General features: G+C 42.8%; 1 protein-coding gene across 4 annotated transcripts in view; it reads left to right on the forward strand.

Moving 5' to 3' along the window:
* Positions 1–6,882: 6,882 nt before the first annotated feature.
* The window catches only part of DMXL2 (Dmx like 2), a 157,199-nt gene continuing 145,297 nt past the window's right edge, over positions 6,883–18,784 (forward strand). For all 4 annotated transcript variants that reach the window (XM_079913056.1, XM_079913058.1, XM_079913057.1 and 1 more), the window contains exon 1: positions 6,883–7,621. In XM_079913056.1, the coding sequence (XP_079769182.1) occupies positions 7,535–7,621 (87 nt within the window). In that variant the 5' untranslated portion in view covers positions 6,883–7,534. The remainder of the gene's footprint in view (positions 7,622–18,784) is intronic.

Genomic DNA, 18,784 nt, shown 5'->3' on the forward strand with positions numbered 1-18,784 from the left:
AAATGCAAACCAAAACTACAATGAGGTATCACCTCACACCAGTTAGAATGGGCATCATCAGAAAATCTACAAACAACAAATGCTGGACAGAGTGTGGAGAAAAGGGAACCCGCTTGCACTGTTGGTGGGAATGTGAATTGGTACAGCCACTATGGAGAACAGTATGGAGGTTCCTTAAAAAATTAAAAATAGTATTACCATATGATCCAGCAACCCCACTACTGGGCATATACCCAGAGAAACCCATAATTCAAAAAGACACATGCGGGCTTCCCTGGTGGCGCAGTGCTTGAGAGTCCACCTGCCGATGCAGGGGACACGGGTTCGTGCCCCGGTCCGGGAAGATCCCACATGCCGCGGAGCAGCTGGGCCCGTGAGCCATGGCCGCTGAGCCTGTGCTCCGCAATGGGAGAGGCCACAACAGTGAGAGGCCCGCGTACTGCAAAAAAAAAAAAAAAAAAAAAAAAGGCAAAGAAAAAAAAATATGTGGGTATTAGACCCATCAAACAAATGAACTCACTTGGGAAATTCAATATTTAAAACATACAGATAGTTCACCAATAAAGAGCTGATAACAGATATATCAAAGGTCAGCATTACAGCATTCTAGATTTACGAGTAGAACTTCCAATTACCTCTGAAGGTAAGAAGAAGAGTGACACAAATGATGCCCCTTAACACTTGAAGATAAAATCCTTGAGTTCTAGGTGTGGTAGTCAGCCTCCAAGGTGGCACCACGTGATTCTCATTTCCTGGTATTCACTCTTTGGGGGAATATTCTCCCACACTAAATCATGGCTGGCCCGTGTATCTAATAAAATATGGTAGAAGTGACGGTGTGTGACTTCTGAGGCCAGGTTATAAAAGACATTGCAGTTTCCACTTTGGTCTCTCTCGGATCACTTGCTCTTGGAGAAGCCAGCTGCTATGTCTTGTAGTGCTATGGAGAGGACCACATAGCGAGGAACTGAGGCCTCCCCTCCCCTCCCTCCCTCCAGCTACCAGGATCAGCTTGCCAGCCAGAGAGTCTGCTATCTTGGATGAGGGTTCTTTAGTCTCAGTCAAGCCTTCAGATGACTGCAGCCATGGCTGACACTTCTTTTTTAGATAGCTTTATTGAGGTTACAGTTTATTTATGATAAAATTCACTAATTTTAAGTGCATAATTCAGTGATTTCTAGTAAATTTACAGAGTTGTGCAACCATGACCACAATCTATTTTTAGGATATTTTCATCATGCCAAAAGAAACCCCATGCCCCTTAGCATTTACTTCCCATTCCACTACCAGCCCCAGGCAACCACTAATCTATTTTCTATGTCTATAGATTTGCCTTTTCAGAAAACTTAATTGAAATGGAATCATGCCGTACGTGGTCTTTTGTGTCTAGCTTCTTTTATTATCTAGCTGACATTTTGAGACACTCAGAACCAGAATGTCCCAACTAAGCCACTACTGAATCCTTGAGGCACAGAAACTTTGTGTTTATTGTTGATTTTAGCCACTAAGTTTTGGGGTAATTTGTTACACAGTAATTGATAACTAGTGCACACGAGTATGTGATTACTGCTGGGAAACTAAGTACCTCAGACATCCAGTGTTCCATTAAACCCAACCCCAAAGGTACAATATTTGTTACTATTAAAACTTGTAGACTTCTAGTTATAAAATAAATAAGTCATGGAGATGCAATGTACAGCATGGCGACTATAGTTAATAATACTATATTGCATATTTGAAGTTGCTAAAGGAAGAGATCTTAAAAGTTCTCATCAGAAGAAAAAAATTTTTCATAACTATGTGAAGTCATGGATGTTAGCTAGACTTACTGTGGTGATCATTTTGCAAAATATACAAAGAGCAAATCTTTATGTTGTACACCCGAAACTAATATATAACAATTATACCTCAATCAAAAACAAAAAGTTGTGGACATGAGAAGCCATACCTTACAGTTGTATTGGAATATTTTGTTAATGATACAAAACTGATACTTTTTCTAATTTTTAAAAGAAAGTCATTTCCAGATCAGAAGAAAGAATCCCCACTTTATTTTTAGGTCCATGCAAAATGTTGATGAACAAGGAAGAAATGACTGTGGACAGTTAAAATGTGGTAAAGCTGTCCTAGTGGGTGGGCTACTAAGAAAACTTGCCATATTAGTCTGGAATGAGTTTTGGTTGATCAGATTGGACAACAAAGGCTAGGCTGTAATTCCAGGAGACTTGACCAGCCAGTTACAACTTTGAGAAGTTGCTATCAAGAAGTCATTTAAAGGATTCATGAGGGAAGAGAGGTATAGGTGGTACATGCAGGCTTCAGATTTTGAGTTGATACCAAAAGGAAGAGGCCTCCAATTTCACAACTGTGTGAATGGGCCAAAACTTCATGGAATGTTGTAAAATGAGAGCCAATTGTAAAATGGTTTAACTAATGTGAAATTAAAAATCCTATTGACAATCTGAGTATAAGTTTTTGTTTGGTAATGGTTTTGATTCAGTTTTCTTTTTTTTTTTGGCTGCACTGCCATGTGGCTTGTGGGATCTTAGTTCCCCGACCAGGGATTGAACCCAGGCCCTCAGCAGTGAAAGCACGGAGTCCTAACCATTGGACCAGCAGGGAATTCCTTGAGTCTGGTTCTATTTTTTTTGGACGCCCCGCACAACATGCGGGATCTTAGTTCTCTCACCAGGGATTGAACCCGTGCCCCTGCAGTGGAAGCACAGAGTCTTAACTACCAATGGACCGGCAGGGAAGTCCCTGACTCAGTTTCTAATGGAGCTAAAGTTGAAGATTAAGAAACTCATCTAAAATCCAGTAGTGGCAATGGATTTCAAGTTTTGAAAATATGGGTTTCTAGTTTTGAGGGTGAAGATTAAATTCTTTATGACACTTACAAACAGTGTTCATTTATTTTTTTTTTTAAGGGAACTATCTATTTATGTATGTATGTATGTATGTCTGCGTCTTCATTGCTGCGCACGGGCCCTCTAGCTGCAGCGAGTGGGGGCTACTCTCCGTTGCGGTGCTCAGGCTTCTCCTTGTGGTGGCTTCTCTTGTTGCGGAGCATGGGCTCTAGGCGGTCAGGCTTCAGTAGTTGCAGCATGTGGGCTCCGTTGTGGCTTGCGGGCTCTAGAGCGCAGGCTCAGCAGCCGTGGTGCACAGGCTTAGTTGCTCCGCGCCATGTGGGATCTTCCCGGACCAGGGCTCGAACCCGTCCGCTGTATTGGCAGGTGGATTCTTAACCACTGCGCCACCAGGGAAGTACCCAGTGTTCATTTCTTAGTATACAGCTATTACTCACTAAAACAATAGCTTCTATATCATATTCATTTTTTCTGTTATTCAACATGTATTACTGTTTAGTAAAATACCTGCCTTTATGTATGAACATGATGTTGGAATTTCTTCAAATCTATTTGTTGTATGTTTTGTTCCCTTAAAAAAGTTTTTTATTTTAATTTATTTTTGGCTGCGTTGGGTCTTCATTGCTGTGCGCGGGCTTTCTCTAGTTGTGGTGAGCAGGGACTATTCTTTGCTGCGGGGGGTGGGCATCTCATTGCAGTGGCTTCTCTTGTTGTGGAGCATGGACTCTAGGCGCGTGGGCTCAGTAGCTTCGCGGCATGTGGGATCTTCCTGGCCCAGGGATTGAACCCGTGTCCCCTGCATTGGCAGGCAGATTCTTAACCACTGCGCCAAAAGGGAAGTCCCTGTTCCTTCTTATAAAGGAATTTATTTAAATTTATTGTATCTAACTGCTTGCTTTATACCAATTTTTACTGATATATGCTGTATATATAGGAATTACCCCAAATTTATTGATGCTGTGGCATGCTGTTTAGTTGCTAGTACCAAGATGCAGCACCAATATTTGCCTTTATGGTACTTCACGCATAGTGTGTGCATTTTGTTGTCTGCAATATTTTCACTATTTTTAAAAAATGTGGCTTAGTACCTTTATTCATGGTTAGTAGTATACAATTAAATATACAGAACTTGTGATATCCTAGAACCCAATATACTGTACATAGTATACTCCATTAACATGAGTATGTACTACTTCCTTCCACAAAACCACTGAAAATCATTTAAACAGTTTCACACGCACAAATAAATACATGTATACTAACAGGTTCTTTTTTACCCCATAAATTTTTCATGAAAAATTGGGTGATCTTATTCACTTTAAAATCTTTTTTTTTTTTTTTTTTTTTTTGCGGTACGCGGGCCTCTCACTGTTGTGGCCTCTCCCGTTGCAGAGCACAAGCTCCGGACGCGCAGGCTCAGCGGCCATGGCTCACAGGCCCAGCCGCTCCGTGACATGTGGGATCTTCCCGGACCGTGGCACGAACCCACATCCTCTGCATCAGCAGGTGGACTCTCAACCACTGCGCCACCAGGGAAGCCCTAAGATCTTGTAGGTCAGTACAAGTAAAGTACTATGATTCAGGCACCTGGGACACAGAGAAAACAAGATACTGATCCTGACTTGAAATATCTACAACTCTAGTAGAAGAAACAGACACAAACCAACAGTTAGATTGCTATGTGATATGTGTGTTTCAAGAGGAAGAAGCCTCAAGGTGTTTGGGGCTAGACAAGAAAGGTTTTACTGAGTAAGTGACTTTTAAACTAAATTGTGTTTTGTCAGATCGACAAGGGCAAGGAGGGCATTTCAGACAGAGCAAAGAGCAAAGACTGGGAAGATTAAGAGAACACAGTATGCCCTGGAGACAGCAAATAGCTCAGTGGGGCTGGAGCATAGTGGGTGTGAGGGAACAGCCTGAGATAAAACTGGAAGATTAGGCAAAAGCTGTAGGGAGTGGAGATTTTAAGCAGAGAAATTTTTCCCTTAAAAAGGTTTCTCAGGCCGCAGAGCTGTGGATGGATTGGAGAGCACAGAGTTGGAAGGCAGTCAAACCAGTTAGGAGGCTTTTAGGGTAATTACATGAGAAATGATGAGGTCTAAATGAAAGTAAAGGGCAGTAGGTATGACGAAGGGCATTAACTAGGGACCTCGAAAAGGGATCCTTGAATATAGACAACAGAGAGAATGGGGCTGAAATTGGCTCTGCGGTTTCTAGTTTGGGTGACTGGGGGAACAGTTAGGCCATTAAATGCAAATGCAAATGCCCTAGGTTATTGGGAATTATCTTTGATTCCTTCTTCCACTCAACAGATTACCAACTCCTGCCAGGTCTTTGCCTGCAATCTTCCCCACTCTTCTAAATATCCTTCACACTGATATGAAGTTTGTAAGGTCGGATCTTAACAAACGGCACCGCGAAACAGAGGAAAGCTTCAAGTGAGCTTTATTAGGGAGCGCTTCCGGGCGACGTTCACTGGTCCGAGAGAAAGCGGCCAGAGAAGTCGCACCCGGGCGAGGGTTGGGCAAGACTTTATAGGGGAAGAAGGGAAAGGGGTGTGGTGAATCTGGGAGGGCGCAGGGTATTCCTTATTTGGTGGTCCTTTCGGGTATCCTGGGGGACCGTTAGTCCCGCCCCTCGAAAGGCGGGAAGGCTGGGCTGGGTTCAAAGTCCCCAGGTCAGTTCCTGGAACTGGGTGGTCCGGAATGTCTCCAGGGCAGTTTCTGGGACTGGGTGGTCCGGAGAATTTCGGTCTGATGCAACCTGTGAATCTGATTGTGTTCCCCTGCCTCGGGCCAGTTGGCCTTACAAAGTTACCTTCCTAAAGCAGCTGAGTGTATACATTACTGTTCACAGGGGCTTCCCTGGTGGAGCAGTGGTTGAGAGTCCGCCTGCCGATGCAGGAGACACGGGTTCGTGCCCCAGTCCGCGAAGATCCCACATGCCGCGGAGCGGCTGGGCCCGTGAGCCATGGCCGCTGAGCCTGTTTGTCCGGAGTCTGTGCTCCACAACGGGAGAGGCTACAACACTGAGAGGCCCGCGTACAGTAAAAAAAAAAAAAAAAAAAAAAAAAAAAAAAAAATTTATACATTACTGCTCAGAAGCATTTGATGGACCCCCCCCCCCCCCCCCACACACACACACTGTACGGGAATGAAATCTAAGCTTCTTTGTGGAGCATTCAAGCCTCTACATGTTCAGGCTGGCCACAGGCTACCTCTTGGATGTATCCATCTCTTGTTAACTACCATTCCTTTTCTCACCCTATATATCTTCAGCCTTAAACATTAATCTAATCATTGTTTCTCTAACACATCCTGTCATTTTACACTTCTAAGCCTTAGCTTAGGCTATTTTCTCTATTTGAATGCAGCGTTTATGTCAGTTTCTCCATAACACTTTACCCATCCCCTTAGTCAAAAGTATTCTTCCTCTTCTGTGGTGCATAGACTTTTGTGTCTCAATCCTAACACTTTTTGCGTTCTGCCTGTTTTTATAGATAGTTGTAACTTAGTCCCTTCTACTTCCTTGCCCCAGTGACTTAATCACACACAGTATAGGCTTAAAGCCTTGTGACGAATTGAACTGGAGCAGGGATCTGATCCCTGTATCAAAGGTTAACAGTCTGGAAAATTCAGGCGATTCTGCAAGAATCCATAACATCGCGCATGAAAAAAGAGCCTAGAGGAGTCACTCATTCCAGGGGGCCCTTTCGCTGTCTAGAACAACCGTTACAAAAGGTGGGAACAAAATAATTTGCTGTTAGGGGAGTACGGCTTCTCTACACAGTTGCAAGATGTTTTTATTGTTTACATAAAGTAAAATATCTCATGCACTGTACTTGAAAAAAGCCCTAAGGGATCTAAGATTTCCCGAGGTGAATTTTCCGCTGACGGGTGTCCTCCTGAAGTCAACTGCACTGACCATCATGCAGTGTACTTGGTAATGGATTAAAGACTCATCGAAGCATACTCGCGGTGCTTCTCCGGAGAGGGACTGCGTCTTGGCCCGGAGCGACCTCCGCTCCGCCCTGCGGCCACCCCCACGACCGCCCCCAGCGGCCGCAGCCTGGAGGCTCCAAGGGAATTCCCGCACCTCTGCGCGCGCAATCCCGGGACAAGGATCCGCGCGGCGCGCGCAATTGCCCTGGAAACCTCTGCGCGCGCACGCGCAAACGCGGGGCGGGGGAGGACTGAGCTAAGGGTTTAGCAGCGGAAGGAGGGATTTACCCTTCCAGTCGACTGGCGCTGCCCCCAGGGTGGACGCGCGCGCCGCCCATCTCCCTCGGGTGGAGCGTCCCTTCCAGCACGCGCCCGGCCGCGCGCTCCCCAGCCCCTCCCCCTCCGCCCTCCCCACTTCACAAGCACCCTTGCCCTCCTCCCGCATTTGTGCGCCGGTGCAGCAGGCAGTGGGAGCATCCGGGCACTTCCGCAGCCGAGAGGCGATCCGGGCGGCGGCAGCTGCGGCGGCGGCGGCGGTCGAGGAGCTCCCATGGCTGGGACCAGGCTGGGGGAAGGCAAAAGGGGGGCGAGGCCTTAAGCCCGAGCCGCGGCGGGGTGGGTCCCGAGGGAGGCGGAGCGGGAAGCGCTCTCGCGGGCGGAGGAGGGCCGGGAGCGGGGCTCGTTCGGTCTTCTAGTGCGTTCGCCTGGCCAGCCGGGGCTCTGGAGATGCATCTACATCAGGTCCTCACCGGAGCTGTCAACCCTGGAGACAACTGCTATTCCGTGGGCAGCGTCGAAGATGTCCCCTTCACGGTGAGCGGTGTCCGGGAGCCCGAGGGGGAGAGACCGCAGTCTCTACGCGGGGGCCAAGACCCCCCTGTCCCCGGCCCACGCCTCCCCGGGAGGCTGCGAGGTGTTGGTAGGCCCCACCCGAGTCCCCTTTGCACCCCAATTTAGCGGGGCGGGCCGTGGGACTGTGATTCCTGCGGCTGCTGTAGGAAATTGCCAGTCAGGGGAAAGGTTGAGGAATCCACCGCCCTGTCCGCCCTCAGCAAACGGGCCCCGGGGGTGACTGCACCAGACGGTTCGTCTCCTAGGATGGCCCCGGGTCTGTGGTGGAGGAAGGTGAAACCGCTGAAAGCCCAGAGCGTCCGTTTCGCACCTGCGTCCGTTTCGCACCTGCTCTGGGTTTGGAGGCGCAGAGACTCGGTCTTGTCTCCTCGCGGAGCGTGCAGGAGATGCTGCGTCTGGCTCCCCCTGCCCGTTGTGTTAGGACATTGAGGAGCCGCTGGAGCCGGTGGCTTTAAGCCCAACCCTCCGTACCTCCTGATATGCAGAACCTTAATTCCAACAAGAAAATGGAAAAATTCATTCTCTGCCTCCGAGAAATTTAGAATAGAATAATTAGAGTGACAGCGGTCTGGAGAGCTCTTATTTATGACGAGATCACGGTTTGGTACCCTCCCTAGATAATATTTTAATCCGTTTGCAAGGTAGGCTGGTTGGTTTGTTTTAAAGATAGGGCAATGTGAAAATTTTATGACAGTGTTTTTCCTGTTTGTGAGATTAAAGTGTATGTAAACGATAATGTGTTAGAACCTCTTAAAAATCTGGATGAAATAGACATGTTTCTCAAGGAGCTTGGATGGATTAATCCTTTTGAGAATGGAATGTTGTTAGTGTAGCCAATTCAAACCAAGCTCTAGAGCTTCGTTTACCCACAGAGAGACTCCCATGGATTAACATGAGTTTCTTTTTTGTGTTAAATTTAGACATGGTCCTCCTTGGAAGGAACTGTAGACAATTAGACCTCGATTAAATACACATTGTTGTTAATAATCATTCTCTTTGATGAAATTGGAAATAGCATAACGGTATGTTTTTAGACAAGGGAAACACTCTGATCTGATGTCTGCTTTCCAGTAGCATGTTTTTAAAGCTGCAGAAATAAGAAAAGCTTCTGCAAAACTGCAGAATCATTATGTAGCACAGTGCATTCAGGAGCAGAGTTTATCTAACATTGTGATACATTAGAAATAACCCCATAAGATTGTTTTCTGGCCATTTTAATTTTAAATGTAATCAACTTGGCTTTGTACCAGTTTAGAATGAACCCTTAAAAAATATAATTTGCCTGACTTATATTGTTACACCTATCCCTACCAATGGTGTCATCTGTGTTTTGTGTACTTGTGACCTGAAAGACCATATAGTGTTGAGCTTGGGCTTCAAGTGTGTAGACAATTTGGGGGGCATAGAGAGAAGAAATTTCCCTCTCCCCTAGTTGTGTATGTGGGGAGGAAGTTCCCCAGGGTTAGAAGAACAGGCTTTCTCCATCAAGAAATGAATCTGAACTCTTGGCTTATGGGGTATCTCCACACTATTATGGTCATGGTAGTTTTCTGTTTCCATCTAAGGTAGAGTGGTGTCTCATTGTGAGGCTGGTATATAGGGCTAAACAGGTTCAGGTGCAGTCTGGAAAAGCCAATGCCAGAACCATTAGTGCTGCACAGGTGTGGTTATGCTGTAGGCTGCTCATGACCAGGTCCTTGGAATCATTTTCAAATCTTTTTCCACCTCCCTCTTTCAACCTGTCACCAAATCTAGCTGACTCTCTGCAGTGACTACCAGATTTACCCCTTTTCATGTCCTTAGTTACCAGATTATTGTAGAACCTTATTTGTATTACTTAATATTAAAAACTTCCAAACTGGTTTCCTGACATCTCTGATCACTTCAATTCATCCTCCACACAGCTGCTGGTATAATAATCTTCAAATAGCATTTCACCATATCATTCTTGGCTCAAGAGTATGTAGTTGTTTCTAAGAGCTGTGGTGTGAAATTTAAATTTGTCAGATATTCTTCTGCCATCTTTGACTTTACATTTGATTATATATACTCCTCACCTTGGCCTCTCTGCTCTAGACATACCAATCTTCTCACTCTAGCCTACATTTTTATGTTGCAACAAGAGAATTCTTGCGTTTTGTTTTCCCAAATAATGACTCAAAATTTACCTGGTTTAGGATGCCTGCCTGTGACACTGATTATTTTGGCCCTTTGGCATTTACACACCCATGTTGCACACCATCTCATTTTAATATCTTAGTTTTTAAAAATATATTTATTTATTTATTTTGGTTGTGCCTGGTCTTAGTTGCGGCATGTGGGATCTTTAGATGCGGCATGTAGGCTTCTTAGTTGCGGCATGTGAACTCTTAGTTGTGGCATGCATGTGGGATCTAGTTCCCCGACCGGGGATCAAACCCTGGCCCCCTGCATTGGGAGCATGGAGTGTTACCCACTGGACCACCAGGGAAGTCCCAATATCTTAGTTTTGAATACACTGATCCAGTTATAATTTTGCCTTGAACTAGAAATGACCTTTTGGACTCTATGAAGAACAGAGTTGCTTGAAAAAATGAGAACAAGCTGTTTTCAAGTACTCAGGAATCAGCTAACAATTATTTCAATGCCTGTGTTAGTATAGTAAAAATGAAATTAAAAGAAAAGGTAAAACTCCTTTATGTAGAGCATGCCATTTGATTTGTATAGCAATCAGATGAAAAAACTTTAGTTCTGGGTCAGATGACTAACAAGGGGACCAGCCCGCACTGGAATGGAGGTCTTGTGACTTCTCATCTGGTGGGCTTTTCTCTGTAGCATGTTTCTTTCCTGTCAGAGTTCTTGCTCTGAAGGGTGTGTATATGTGGGGAGGGTCTAGACATGGCCAGTGTAGAAGGTAAGACTGTCTTGGAGCTAGCCAGTGGTAACCTGAGGACCTTTTCAAAATAGGGCAGATCATTTATTTCAGAGTCTATAAGCAAAGTTTTTTTTTTTTAAATTTTTCGGTACGCGGGCCTCTCACTGCTGTGGCCTCTCCCGTTGTGGGGCACAGGCTCCGGACGCGCAGGCTCAGCGGCCATGGCTCACGGGCCCAGCCGCTCCGCAGCATGTGGGATCTTCCCGGACCGGGGCACGAACCCGTGTCCCCTGCATCGGCAGGCGGACTCTCAACCACTGTGCCACCAGGGAAGCCCCAATATAAGCAAAGTTTTTGAAAAGGAATTGTTCTAAAAGAATTTTGAAGTGTTCATGACATTGTAATTGAAAAACAATCTGTTATATATATATTGCACTGTGCATGGGAGGTGGTGGGTGGTGGTGGTGTGATCGGCTGGGCAGTGAATGTCTGCTTGGTTATGTTGTCAGGGCACGATCTCTACTGTGTTGACATGGTGATGCAGTTGGTAGTGGACAAACCCAGTGATGAATACTTTTAGTGCTAGCATGTGGGCTGTGATGGTTTTTACTTGTGTTTTGGCAGTTAGGAGTTTTTTAAAACACTCAATTGTAATTTTATAAATACACTTGTATAAATATCACCTTTTGATCATTCTGTTCTTTTCAATATAAGATCTAAGTCCTGGGAAATATTGTTATCCTGTAATAAGTCAGGTCCCAGGTAGTCCAAAGGTTGATGTATGAGCTTTGTTGTAGTTTATTTTGCCATCGATACATTTCCAAGTACCTTCTTACAGGTAAGTGGCTGTTTTAAGGCTTATTGCAACAGATAGTTTAAATTTCTCCTTATTTATGTTGTTTATTACTTTCTGAAAATAGTCCTTAGTTTTTTTTTACTTTACTTTTCTGTAAGCATTAGAATATTAATTAAAATAGTGATGGTACATGATGATTATTAATATAATTAAAATATTTTGTTCACCTAAGGGGTACAGACTATATTTTCAGACATATAGGGGCAGTTGATGTTACTGCATTCTGATATGAATTCAATACATTGATGAAAAAAGTTTACAAAAATTAGTAAGTCATTTCCACTTTCAGGGGGCTTATAATATACTGGCAGAGATAAAAAATGATGTACATAATTACAATGTAAGTCAGGTGAAAGAGATCACATGTAGTTGGGAAGATAAAAGATTTCATGAAAGATTGACACTTGGAAAGACAGAGTAGTATTAGGCATTTCTAGATGGTAAGAACAACAAAAGCCAAGGAGTGGTGTGATATAAAGGATACATTATTGGGTGACTGTTCCTTCACAAAAGTGATTAGAAAAACAAAACAAAACACAGGACTTTAAAAACACCCCACAGGGCTTCTTTATTAAGTAGCGAATACTGTTAGAATTTTGAAAAATACGATTTGCAAACATTACCCTTAGCTTTTTAGGAAAATATATTTGTATTCTGACATTCTTGACTTTTGTTTTTGTTTTTTCTAGTAGTGAATGAAATGAATGAAAAAACATTTATTTAAAAGTTAGAAGATAATGTTATGTTACATGTTATATATGTCATATATGACCTTTTTTTGGCATTTAGATATATTTTTATTCTACTGTAGCATAATAACATTCTAGTCCTAGAATTATGGCAACACCGAACTTTGAAAATAATCAGCTTGTTTATACATTTACAAATGCTTGCTGAACACATGGATGTGTGTGGCTCTGTGGAGATTAAAAAAAATAATAAAAAAGAACAAAAAAAAATAGTCCAGATTTCAGGGAGTTTATTAAAAAAGTTTAGGAAGCTGGTAATCTATCTACTAGGGGAGTTAAGATGTATACTTAACCACAGCAGGTCAGCTGTGTGGTATTGTGAGGCACTTAAATTCTTGTGGGAATTCAGAAGGAATAAGAGATCACTTTTGGCCAGGGGAATTGGAGAGTTGGACAGAAAAATGCTTTTGTACTGGCTAGTTATCAATAGGTATAATGACTTTACCTATTGACAGCCTATGCTGAGAATAAAGGGAAGGACAGAAGTCAAGAATTTAGAACGGGCTTGTTTCCCAAGAGAAATTGGCCCATTTATTCTTGGAGAGTAGCTTCTTGTTTATTTAAATTGATATCTTTTAGAGTTTGTGGCCTTGTGTTTGCTGTCAGCCTGTAGGTGAATATGAGGTTCTATAAGTTTTTACTTATGTCCCTAGGTAGATTGTTAATTAGCCTGCCTTCTAGAGTGAGAAGACTCCTAGCAGCTACCCTGAAACTCCGGTATAACCCCAAATAATGCCTCCTCAGAAATGGGAAGTCAGAGACCAACTACTTATATGACATTGGCCAAATTGCTGAAACTTTTTAGGTTTTTCATCTGTAAAACGAGGTTCTTAAATTAGGTTCTCTTTAACTATTCAGACCTTGGATGGCATTTATACAGACCTCTCTAGAGATTTCCAAGGGGCAAAAGAGAAGACGGACCAGAAACATAAAGTGATTGTGGTGAGGATATAGGTCTAGCGCCTCTGTGCCCTGCCACTTGTATGTATGTACAAGACTGTTGGTCAGACTCTACAGTCAGGGAGCCTGACTTCCTTTCTGCCTCAGGGATTAAGCCATGCAGAGCCTTTGTGAAGTAGTGGTTCTTCTTCGGGCTCACAGTCGAGAAGGAGGCTCTTGTTTATGATTGTATCCTCAGTATCAGGTAGATGGTACTGTCAGAGTACAGTGCAGAGTGGGAGATGGGCCAGGGTGATGGTACTCAACCACCCACTAAGTAGATTTACTCCTTTACTTTCTGTTCTTAGCTTTTTGAGTATTTGAAGGATGACTTTAGAAATTATCTAAAAAATTGATACAAACGAACTTATTTGCAAAACAGATATAGACTCACAGACATAGAAAACAAACTTATGGTTATCAAAGGGGATAGTGGGGATGGGGGGAGAAAAATGAGGAGTTTGGGATTAACATACACACGACTATATATAAAATAAGTAAACAACAAGGACCTATTGTAGAGCACAGGGAACTATACTCAATATCGTGTAATAACCTATAATGGAAAAGAATCTGAAAAAGAATGTATACATACATATGTATAACTGAATCACTTTGCTGTACCCTTGAAACTAACACAACATTGTAAATATGTAAATACTTCAATTAAAAGAAGAAATTATAATCAGTATCTTAATTTGGATCTTGAGAAACTTTTAGAACAAATCAGAGTCTCAGTATTTTTTTTTTTGTTGCGGTATGCGGGCCTCTCACTGCTGTGGCCTCTCCCGTTGTGGAGCACAGGCTCCGCACGCGCAGGCTCAGCGGCCATGGCTCACGGGCCCAGCCGCTCCGCGGCACGTGGGATCTTCCCGGACCGGGGCACGAACCCGTGTCCCCTGAATCAGCAGGCGGACTCTCAACCACTGGGCCACCAGGGAAGCCCAGAGTCTCAGTATTTAATCATCAAAAAGAGTATAGGATGTTGGGTTACAACAGTAATGGTGCAGTGGAAAAACAAGTCGTGCCTGACCAATTTAATTTCCTTCTGTGATAGAAAGCAAGGTAGTGTTTGAAAGGGGATAATAATAGAGAATACCTGTAATTCAGATTCAAGTAAGGCTCTTCTAGCTTATTTTTTTGTGGCTTATTTTTTAAACAAGTTTGGAAACTAAATATTTTAATAGAAGTTTTAGGGTTTTCAATCATTTTGAGTTTGTAGTATCTTTTTTTCATTTTATTTTTGCTGTGGATCCCTAATTTGTGATATAACAGGATAGGACTTGTTATTGAGGAAGCAGGGAGGCAGGTGCAACTTTCACGGGTGGTGTGACTGTATTTTCTTGCTCTTAGAGATAGCTCATGTAACCCTGGCACTTGACGTATAATATGTGAAACCAATTGACTGTGCTTTTATTCTCAAACTTTCTCATTTCATGATTGCTAAAGGCTCCTTTAATGCTCCCCTTTGCCTCCATCCTAAACACCTAAAAATATGGTTAGCTTATATCTCTTTGATGGAGAAGTCACTAGCTATAAAGGGGTCACTGAATAGAACCAGACTCCTTTAAACACTACATGATAATTTGGTGGGGTGATTTGAAAGGCACAAATATCATCCTCTTAGATTATCATTGGAGATGTGTTCCTTTTGGGCTATTCCTCTAAAAATTGAGCCTTCTCAGGAATGATATTTAATTTAATTCATACTACGTCATGACGTTTTCCTCTTGTGATTTTAGAAGAAACCCAGGAAACCTGAAACTATATGGGCATTATGCAAGGCAGCATAGATTGGACCCCCTCTCCCCCAAAACATAAAAGTTTTGGCTTAGACTAAGTTCAAAGACACACATAGCTTATATGGTCTCTGCATTTCAATAACAAAATGCTGACATCTTCCTAGGAGTAATGACTTCGGTTTTGTTATATGCTGGCACCTTCCTCATGTCTTCTCTGGCCTTGACTGTATCTGTACTTAGGAGGATCTAATCAGAAGGAGATATTAAAATTACTGTCATGTACTGTAACCATAGCATCTTTTATATGGATGAATTGTCAGTGTTTCCAGGAAAGGCCAGTTCCTCCATTGGTACTGATGATCTTAAATTGGGAGTGATTTTGCCCCCTGGGACGTTTGGCAGTGTCTGGAGACATTTTTGATTGTTGACAAGGTTGTAGGGAAGGACTAGCATCTAGTGGGCAGAGGCCAGAGACCCTGATAAACATCCTATTATGTGCAAGACAGCTCCCCACAATGAAGAATTACTCAGCCTAAAATGTCAATACTGCTGCAGTTGTGAGAAACCCCAATTAATATCCCAGGTCCCATCCCCTCTTATCTACTCAAGCACATTGCTCTAACAGTTTCTCCTTTTCTGTCTTGTAAAATTGCTTTTTCTTCCTCATTGAAATAGTTTCTTTACTTAGCTCTGCTGGTTGTCCTTTACTTCCCTTAAGTACTCCTTCTCAACCTGATTTCAGATTTCTGTATCCAGCTTTTCTTTGACATCTCCCTTTTGAATGTCTAATAGCTGTCTCATAACACTCTCTTCCTCCAGCCTTCTCTAAAGCAGTAAATGGCTACCTTCCTTTTTTTTTTTCCAGTTCCCTTGGAATTTTTCACTGTTTTCTTTCATTTACACCCCAGATCTAATGTTGGCAACTTCTGTTGGCTATACCTTCAAAATGCATCCAGAATCTGTCTACTTATCACCTGTGCTGCTACCACCCTGGTCCAGGGCACCATCATCTCTTTCCAAGATTATGGCAATAGGCTCTTAACAGGTCTCCTTGCCTTCTCTGCCTTTAGTCTTATACTTCTTCAGTTTATTTTCAACATAATAGTGGAATGATCCTGTTACTGTGTAAATCGGATCTTATTAGTCTCTTGTTCAAAATTTTCAAATGACTTCTTTTTTCACTCAGAGAAAAGACCTGAGTGCCTTCAATACCCTTTACTGCTATTTCATTAGCACCTAGAACAAAAATTTATTGGGTACAAAATAGTACCCAATAAATTAGTAAATAGAAACGGCGCTTAGTGTAATATACAACATCCTTAGAGTAAATATGGTGACCACTTTTATAAGGCTATTTTTTACAATACTTTTTGATATAGGTCAATGGCATTAGGCCATATTTAGATAAATGAATTTTATAGGTTGGAGGCAGGGAGAGCTAAGAGAATACAATCCAGGTATAAAGCTTAGCTGGTCTGGTTTAATCTAAGGATGCATATTAATGTACTGAGAGGAATTGACAAATTATGTGCCTATTAAGCAGTTCTAAAATTTTCACAATTTTGCTTTTGAAAGACTTTAATACATAAAAAATTAGAGATTAACCTAATACCTGGACTGTAGAGATTTTTTTTAAATTTTTTATTTATTTATTTATTTATTTTTGGCTGTGTTGGGTCTTCATTTCTGTGCGAGAGCTTTCTCTAGTTGTGGAGAGCAGGGGCCACTCTTCCGTGCGGTGCGCGGGCCTCCCACTGTCGCGGCCTCTCTTGTTGTAGAGCACAGGCTCCAGACGCGCAGGCTCGGTAGTTGTGGCTCACCGGCATGTGGAATCTTCCCAGACCAGGGCTCGAACCTGTGCCCCCTGCATTGGCAGGCAGATTCTCAACCACTGTGCCACCATGGAAGCCTTGTAGAGATTTTTTATTTTAAGAGTTACAGATTTTAACAAATAGCTGAGCTGGGCCTGGAATTGAAAATTGAGGAGCCTGACAAAGACAAGATTGAGGTGGTTGCCCCACCTGGTGGTAAACTGAACTCAGCCAAAGGAATATTCTTTTTTTTTTTTTTTAACATCTTTATTGGGGTATAATTGCTTTACAATGGTGTGTTAGTTTCTGCTTTATAACAAAGTGAATCAGTTATACATATACATATGTTCCCATATCTCTTCCCTCTTGCGTCTCCCTCCCTCCCACCCTCCCTATCCCACCCCTCCAGGCGGTCACAAAGCACTGAGCCGATATCCCTGTGCCATGCGGCTGCTTCCCACTAGCTATCTACCTTACGTTTGGTAGTGTGTTTATGTCCATGACTCTCTCTCGCCCTGTCACAGCTCACCCTTCCCCCTCCCCATATCCTCAAGTCCATTCTCTAGTAGGTCTGTGTCTTTATTCCCACCTTACCCCTAGGTTCTTCATGACCTTTTTTTTTCTTAGATTCCATATATATATGTGTTAGCATACGGTATTTGTCTTTCTCTTTCTGACTTACTTCACTCTATATGACAGACACTTAGGTCCATCCACCTCACTACAAATAACTCAATTTCGTTTCTTTTTATGGCTGAGTAATATTCCATTGTATATATGTGCCACATCTTCTTTATACATTCATCTGCTGATGGACACTTAGGTTGCTTCCATCTCCTGGCTATTGTAAATAGAGCTGCAATGAACATTTTGGTACATGACTCTTTTTAAATTATGGTTTTCTCAGGGTATATGCCCAGTAGTGGGATTGCTGGGTCATATGGTAGTTCTATTTGTAGTTTTTAAGGAACCTCCATAGTGGCTGTACCAATTTACATTCCCACCAGCAGTGCAAAAGTGTTCCCTTTTCTCCACACCCTCTCCAGCATTTACTGTGGCTAGATTTTTTTTTTTTTTTTTTGGCGGGGGGAAAGGCTGAGACATTGCTGTCCCATGAATTTTTTTTTTTTTTTAACATCTTTATTGGGGTATAATTGCTTTACAATGGTGTGTTAGTTTCTGCTTTATAACAAAGTGAATCAGTCATACATAAACACATGTTCCCATATGTCTTCCTTCTTGCGTCTCCCTCCCTCCCGCCCTCCCTATCCCACCCCTCCAGGCTGTCACAAAGCACCGAGCCAATATCCCTGTGCCATGCGGCTGCTTCCCACTAGCTATCTACCTTACTACGTTTGTTAGTGTGTATATGTCCATGACTCTCTCTCGCCCTGTCACAGCTCACCCTTCCCCCTCCCCATAACCTCAAGTCCGTTCTCTAGGAGGTCTGCGTCTTTATTCCTGCCTTACCCCTAGGTTCTTCATGACATTTTTTTTTCTTAAATTCCATATGTATGTGTTAGCATACGGTATTTGTCTTCTTCTTTCTGACTTACTTCACTCTGTATGACAGACTCTAGGTCTATCCACCTCATTACAAATAGCTCAATTTCGTTTCTTTTTATGGCTGAGTAATATTCCATTGTATATATGTGCCACATCTTCTTTATCCAGTCATCCGATGATGGGCACTTAGGTTGTTTCCATCTCTGGGCTATTGTAAATAGAGCTGCAATGAACATTTTGGTACATGACTCTTTTTGAATTTTGGTTTTCTCAGGGTATATGCCCAGTAGTGGGATTGCTGGGTCATATGGTAGTTCTATTTGTAGTTTTTTAAGGAACCTCCATACTGTTCTCCATAGTGGCTGAACCAATTCACATTCCCACCAGCAGTGCAAGAGTGTTCCCTTTTCTCCACACCCTCTCCAGCATTTATTGTTTCTAGATTTTTTGATGATGGCCATTCTGACCCGTGTGAGATGATATCTCATTGTAGTTTTGATTTGCATTTCTCTAATGATTAATGATGTTGAGCATTCTTTCATGTGTTTGTTGGCAATCTGTATATCTTCTTTGGAGAAATGTCTATTTAGGTCTTCTGCCCATTTTTGGATTGGGTTGTTTGTTTTTTTGTTATTGAGCTGCACGAGCTGCTTGTAAATTTTGGAGA

The sequence above is a fragment of the Stenella coeruleoalba genome, assembly GCF_951394435.1.
Source record: "Stenella coeruleoalba genome assembly, chromosome: 2".
Taxonomy (NCBI): domain Eukaryota; kingdom Metazoa; phylum Chordata; class Mammalia; order Artiodactyla; family Delphinidae; genus Stenella; species Stenella coeruleoalba.